The following is a 7237-nucleotide window of genomic DNA, read 5'->3' as shown; positions in this document are numbered from 1 at the left end:
GAGAAATCGGGCCCGGAAGGAAGCGAGTTTTTAAAGGTTTTTGATGCGATAAAAATGTGAAAATAGTGAGTTATGATGTGAAATAGGGTTCGTTGGAAAGCTTGTAACGCCTACTATCATGTGGGAACATAATTCACTATTTTCACATTTTTATCGAATCAAAGACCTTTAAAAACTCGCTTCCTTTCGGGCCCGATTTCTCGGGCCCCATGCACCTTACCAAAATGAGACATAGTTCGTCGTCTTCAGTTCATAGAGATCTTTAATTTGGTATACATATCGACCCCATATTGGACTGCTGGGAATATAGGCACAGCGCTCATATCTATTTGGCCGCCCTCTTTACTTCAATGAATCAAGTTTCAACGGACATACATGCGGCAAACACTTTGTATTTGCTCTATTATCAATGTTCCATGCTAACATCACTTAACATATTTCTCTAAAAGTATATAAATATATAAAACCTATGCAAGATATAAGAAAAGTTTTTTGTAGTGTTCTCACGATCGCATCCCTGTAACGCATTTTACATTTTCTCAAGCATTTCTAAGCTGCCTACATTTAACGTATATTTATTCTATAGCTACGTTTCGGATTTTCTCTAAAAATCAAGCAAACACCGAAAATTTATGGTTAACATTATATGTACCATTGTAGTAGTATTCTTTCAGTACTCTGACAATGAGTACGCAAACGCAGCTTGTACTTGACAAGTTCTCACACTCGATAAATCTCTTTTAGGATCATTAGTCACGATTTTCACTATGGCCTGTATGAAATGTCCATTTTAAACGTCTTAGAAAAAATTTAAACGTTTTCCTAGGTTAGTAGTCTCAGGTAGCTGAAATACAGACTCAAGTATTTTAGATATGCAGCGAATTAACATTAGTACCAAGGACGGAAAACGAAAGACCAAGTTCGAAGAACCCAAAAGACAGGCATTTAACGCGTTCCGAGAAGCGAAAATAGTTTTTCCATTCATGAACTGATCTTTTAAAACTACAATATTAAAATACATAATATTAATCGCATTTCGTGCATTTAAATAATTAATTATCGTTGTTCCTGAAAACTTCAATTAAAATATAATTATATAGATGTATAGCTATATACAGTATAGTATATAATTTATTCGAATATTCAGCATTATAATTCTACCGATTTTATTTCAACTATGTTTGTGTTTCTTTTCTTATATCAAAAATCACATTAGACAATCGTTAACGAAGTTTTACGTGCACGGAAAAAAAGGATTTGTTGCAACAGCAAACTAATTCGCTACATATGAATAGTTAAACATAATTCGTTGTATTAGCTACTTTTTCTTTATTGCAGGAACCTATTTATTTCCTATGATAACAAAAAAATTTGCTCCTACAGTAAGAAAAGTAGTTAACGCAAATTTGCTAGAGATGGACAACTAAACATAATTTACTGCTTTAACTACTTTTTTATTACAGAAACAGATTTCTTGTTATCCTAGAAAAGAAATTGGCTCCTGCAGAAAATGGCTAATACAAGAAAAAATGGCTAATACAAGAAAAAATGGCTAATACAACAAATTGTGTTTAGTTGTCCATATGTAACAAATATTTTTCCCGTGTGTGTTTGCTTGAATCTCGCGCTAATGTAAATCTACATTTTGAACATCGAATCGGCCTTCAGTTTCGCTTTCAGTTGCATTAGTGAACACATTAGGTTATTCTTTGTGATCATTAATCGAGAGTGACTCATTTTCTTGTAGAAAAATTTTTTACGAAGCGAAATAAATTTCTCTCTCTTTCTATCTATATAACCATTAGATACAATCAATTTGCCGTTAGTAGAATCATATTAAATAATCGCGGGCAAAGTTTTATGTATCTCTACTCGAGTTTCACACTCGTGAGATCTTCATTTAGAATATCAAATTATCTTTCAATCTCGCTATCAGTTCTATTAATGAACACATTAAGTTTTTGCTTGTGGTCGTTAATCAGGAGAGTGATTCATCTTTTTCGGAAAAATTTTTTATAACTCGTATATTATATAACAGTTATATTGTTTGTCGAGTAAGAAATTATAACTAACATGTATGTTACATGTAACATTGTGTTTGTCGGGATTACAATAAATATCAAATTTATATGACGCGAACAATACAACCTGATCTGAACACCACATAGCGCGCGCTTCACGGGCGCCACTTTAGCTTTTTCGTTGTATATATATATATATATATATATTTACAATTTATATTATAATATTCGTTTTTACAAATTATATTCCCACCAAACAATGTTACATGTAACTAACATGTATGTTACATGTAACATTGTGTTTGCTGGGATTACTATAAATATCAAATTCATATGGCGCGAACAACACAACCTGATCTGTCACCGCGGCTGACAGCTGCAAGCGACACGAATTCAACTGCGACGGGATCGAGACAATCGAGACGATCGAGACGGCCAATTAGCGTCGCGGAAAAGAGGCTTCACCCACTTCGATACATTCGAGATTTAGTTAACACGCTTTTCTGATAGGATTAAATCTGCGCAGTAAAACTTACGTATACGCAACTATTTCAAGAATAGGAACCTTGGTCACTAGGAAGCTGTGGATCCTCCTTCGGTGGTCGAGGGGCAGCATATTCGAACAGCGTCCGGCGTAGTCAGATTATAGGTGGGACCCGATTGACCACGATATGATTGGACACAGATTGTAATGATTGGTTCGACTTAGTAATTCACTAGATAATTCTTTTCATCGGTTGGTTGTGTCCAATCGTACCGTGGTCAATCGGGATGCTCCCTCAGATTATAATGCGCACTACTATAGATTTTTATCGCGTTTCCACCTCGGCTATCGATAAATCTTGAAGAAGTATGCAGCGGATGTGGAGGAAAAGGAGGAATGATATTTAAAGAAAGAAATTATGGATATACGTTTATATATATATAAGTTTATTTAAACTCTATTTTAACAGTAAATCTATATTCTATCTCGCTAAAACATTTATGTGTGTATGAAAAACAGCTAATCTTAATATTATTAAATTCTAGTTTTTACAATCCAATTTATGAGTTAAATGAATTGTACTAAAGTTAGAAGGGATGTCTATTAACGGATACTAGATTTGGAAGTTGATAGATTATGAGTTGGGATGGAAATAGAATAAGGGTGAACCTATAGCTTTCCAGCCGCACCTGGAGGCTTAAAGGCCAAATCACACTAACGATTGGCGATAGATGATTAACGATTGAAAATTGGATCTTGGCCAGTTGGAACAAAGCAAACCAAGGTTGAAGCTTGTTAATTCGTTAAAATCTAATCTTTAATTGTCAATCGTCAATCGCCAATCGCTAGTGTGATTTGGCCTTAAGAGGCGAGGTGTGACTGTGGTTGATTAAGCGCGATTTTCTAGATCTGCTCTTTGAGGATCTAGCTATAATGGAAACTAGGCAAACTTTCATTAGGATTTTGTTTTCCAAAAAGTATGATAAGAGGAGCGATGAAGCAAAAATTAGACTCCAGGGCAGCGATCACGTAACTTCGAGCGGAACTTTTCACTTTTCGCTCTATCGATTTCACGTGAACTTTTTCATTGTTCACGCAATCAAATAACTCTATACGTGAAAAGCACAAATCACTAATCATGGTTCTTATATGATTTCAATATACATTTTCGCATGCGTATCTCATTCGCATACTGTCAAGAATCGAGCCCCTGATCTGCTCCTGTGTTCACGAGACTGCAAGAGCAGGAGCAAGAGTAGACGATAGAATATTACAGTTATAGATGGAAGATTATACTATTCTCTCGGATATCCAGATCTCTCGTTTTACTCTCGTTATCGTAAGCACCCAAGTTTACGTGAAAAGTTTCACGTTTCTACGTTTCGTCTAGTTTAGTGATCACGAGTTCACGTGAAACTTTTCACTTTTTCCGTTTCGCCCTAGGGGGAAAGTTACATGATCGCTGCCCATAATGGGGAAGAACAGAGTCCGGTTTTCGTGAGGTTGGACAAAGTGAGAAAATATTATTTCTCTCAGTTAGTCGGACGTGACAGTGGCAAAACAAAAACAAAAAAATCTTATTCAAATTAACTTATTAATTAAACAAACAAAATAAATCAAATTATTGATAATTACACCAACAAGTTTGATCAAACGGATAACCACACGTTGACTTTTTCTGAAAATGAGAATACAGATCGTAATTTTAAAAATCGTAGTTCTTTTGTAAGGGTGCTTTCCAGTTGCGTACACTGTGTTACACAAAACCAGTTTATTGGTTGCATATTATCTTACAAGATATTTTAAATAATATGTGACCAATAAACTGGTTTTGTGTACGTGTTGTCAAGATGTGTTAAGCAATTGGAAAGCACCCTAAGTCTATCAAATAATAATTCTTTATGGCTCCGATAATTACCAAGATGGCCTCTCTCATTCTTGTCTGTTCTCTCCAGTTTCTATAGAACGCACATTGCTTTTTGAAATGTCTCAAAGGCATATATGTTACTGGAAGCTTTCCTGAAGCACACCAAGATAATTATTTAATCTTACACAATCAAGACTTCTCAAATATTTTTAATAAGACTGGCTAATTGAATAGAAATTCCCGGTCATACTGGGATAATGAGGAACATACAACTTACCGAAAGTGATCAGTTGTATTGCCGGATGCACCTTATATTCATCTGTTACAACAATTTGTGTTCCCGAAATATAAATTTTTAGTACCATTTTACTAGGTTCATTATCACGAATTACTTTAGCAACTTTGAAAATATTGTTTGTAATCCTACTACAAAAGGAAAGATCTAGTAGTTGTAATTGAGGTGAGGATACAAGAATTTCGCATATCCCATTGTCTGTTATGTTTTCACATCCACTACACTCCAATCCTTTTAGGTTCTTTAGGTTTTTCAAACCATTATCGGTAATTCCAAGCACAAAACTAATATTTAAATATTCTAATTTTGGTAATGTTGCAATAGTTCTTAGTGCAGTATCGTCACAAACGGAGCTACCTAAAATCATTTCGAATGAGAAATCATACGTTTGAAATATTTAGAACATTCATATAGGATTCATACTGCGTCCGATGTCCGACGTACGACGTCTAATATCCAATAGGAGAACAACTTTCTAATATAAAATTCAATTCTCCATTGGAAAACTATTTTTTTATTGAATATTAAACGTCGTACGTCAGACGTCGACGCGGTGTGAATCCTGCATAAAATGTAAAAGGTATACGGTATGATAATTTACCAGAAATATCTAGAGAAATAATCTGTTGACAATTCATTGCTATCTCAGTGAAATGGTGGGGTAAAAATGGAAAGTATGTCATTTTTAGTGTTTCCAAGTTAATAAGATTAGTAAATTCTGACGCAGCCGCTTTTTGTGGAAACATTTTGTATTGGTGAATTTGTAATATTTTTAGCTTTTTGCAATATTTGTTGATAGTTCTCATTATTTCATTACCAACAGTAGAACAAGTTATCTCAAGATGTTCTAAATTTTCAAGCTTTGCCAATCCCTATATTGAAATATAATTAACGTTATGTACACATTTATATCAACCAATTGTTACAAAAAGAAAAATTAAAAAGAAAGATTTACCTGAGAAAATATAATATCGTCAATGTTCCAGCAACATCTTAATATAAGAGTGCGCATTGTCTGGGCTGGCAAATATGATAGACATTTACCCTTAAAGTCATAATTATGAAATATTTGCAAATAGTTGAGCTGTGAAAATTCTTGGAAAAATATTTTTTGTTCATCTAACTCGTAAGACACTCCCAAAGTAAGCCTAGTTATTTTTTTACATTTGCCCATAAAGAATTGATCATTTTTTTCAATTGTTGCAGAAACATTAATATTAGTAAGATTGGAACAATATTTCATGACTGTTTTAAATACTTTTTCGTTAAAATTTAATATAGTGTAACCTGTCATTGTTACTGGATGGGACAGATGTAATTCTGTTATAAATTTGCCATATCTTGGTAACATTTTCTCCATTTTCATCAGTATAATTTTAGTGAATCGATGATATCTTACAAAATCTGGTAATTCGTATGTCCATGAAGTATCTATCTCCTTCATTGTATACCAAGAATCTTGACTTAATATTTTCCAACGTTTGCACACTACAAAAATAGTAAAAGTGCTTTTCAATTGCTTAACACATCTTGACATACACGTACAGGGTGAATATTATATACCGGAACACTTGAATATCTCGAAAACAAAGCGTTGTATAAAAAAATGTTAAATACAAAAGTTGTAGAGTTTAAAAAGATCTATTTTATGATATTAGCAGTTTGACCTTGAGTTGCGTCATAAAGATCAGGTCAAGGTCACAATGATGTTTTTAAATGGATACCCCCATTTTTTATTATATATTCTTGTAGCTTATCTCGAGAGCTTTCCAAAACACTATACTTAAGTATTTTTTCGTTAAGTACTTTTCGAGTTAAGAGGCTTCAAAGTTACGCTCTTTAGCATTAGCGCGCGGCCGATTAAGGCAAGAGGAAAATCATATCCGGCCGATTAAGGTAAGCTAAGGCAGAGAAAAACGTAAACACAAGCGCGGTAAACGAGAGCTGCCCTTGCGTTTACGTTTTTTAGGCCATCAGCCTTACGCTATTTACTATTAATACGAGCGCGCGTTCGTGCTCGTCACTACGGTATCCACGCGCGCTAATGCTAAAGAGCGTAACTTTGAAGCCTCTTAACTCGAAAAGTACTTAACGAAAAAATACTTAAGTATAGTGTTTTGGAAAGCTCTCGAGATAAGCTACAAGAATATACAATAAAAAATGGGGGTATCCATTTAAAAACATCATTGTGACCTTGACCTGATCTTTATGACGCAACTCAAGGTCAAACTGCTAATATCATAAAATAGATCTTTTTAAACCCTACAACTTTTGTATTTAACATTTTTTTATACAACGCTTTGTTTTCGAGATATTCAGGTGTTCCGGTATATAATATTCACCCTGTATTTAAAACCAGTATATAAAACCAGTTTATTGGTCATATATATATATCTAAAACATCTTGTAAGATAATTTGCAACCAATAAACTGGTTTTGTGTAACACAGTGTACGCAAAACACTCTAAATAAATAGTGCTCTAAGTAAATAGTGCAAACATATCGTAATTATATATATATATATATATATATATATATATATATATATATATATATATATATATATATAT

At 33.7% G+C, this 7237-nt stretch overlaps 1 protein-coding gene across 3 annotated transcripts in view; it reads right to left on the bottom strand.

The window, feature by feature from the left end:
• Positions 1-4058: 4058 nt before the first annotated feature.
• The window catches only part of LOC116842234 (F-box/LRR-repeat protein 2-like), an 8320-nt gene continuing 5141 nt past the window's right edge, over positions 4059-7237 (bottom strand). For 2 of the 3 annotated variants that reach the window (XM_032811148.1, XM_032811149.1), the window contains exons 3-7: positions 5623-6155; positions 5269-5539; positions 4650-5024; positions 4424-4524; positions 4059-4183 (exon numbers count right to left, since the gene is read on the bottom strand). In XM_032811148.1, coding sequence (XP_032667039.1) covers positions 4127-4183; positions 4424-4524; positions 4650-5024; positions 5269-5539; positions 5623-6155 — 1337 coding nt within the window. In that variant the 3' untranslated portion in view covers positions 4059-4126. The remainder of the gene's footprint in view (positions 4184-4423; positions 4525-4649; positions 5025-5268; positions 5540-5622; positions 6156-7237) is intronic. The other variant, XM_032811150.1, reaches the window with a different exon arrangement.

This window comes from Odontomachus brunneus, unplaced genomic scaffold (assembly GCF_010583005.1).
Source record: "Odontomachus brunneus isolate Ranch 3 - 2012 unplaced genomic scaffold, Obru_v1 Obru_scaffold_023, whole genome shotgun sequence".
Taxonomy (NCBI): domain Eukaryota; kingdom Metazoa; phylum Arthropoda; class Insecta; order Hymenoptera; family Formicidae; genus Odontomachus; species Odontomachus brunneus.
This window is presented reverse-complemented; position numbering and strand designations above follow the sequence as displayed.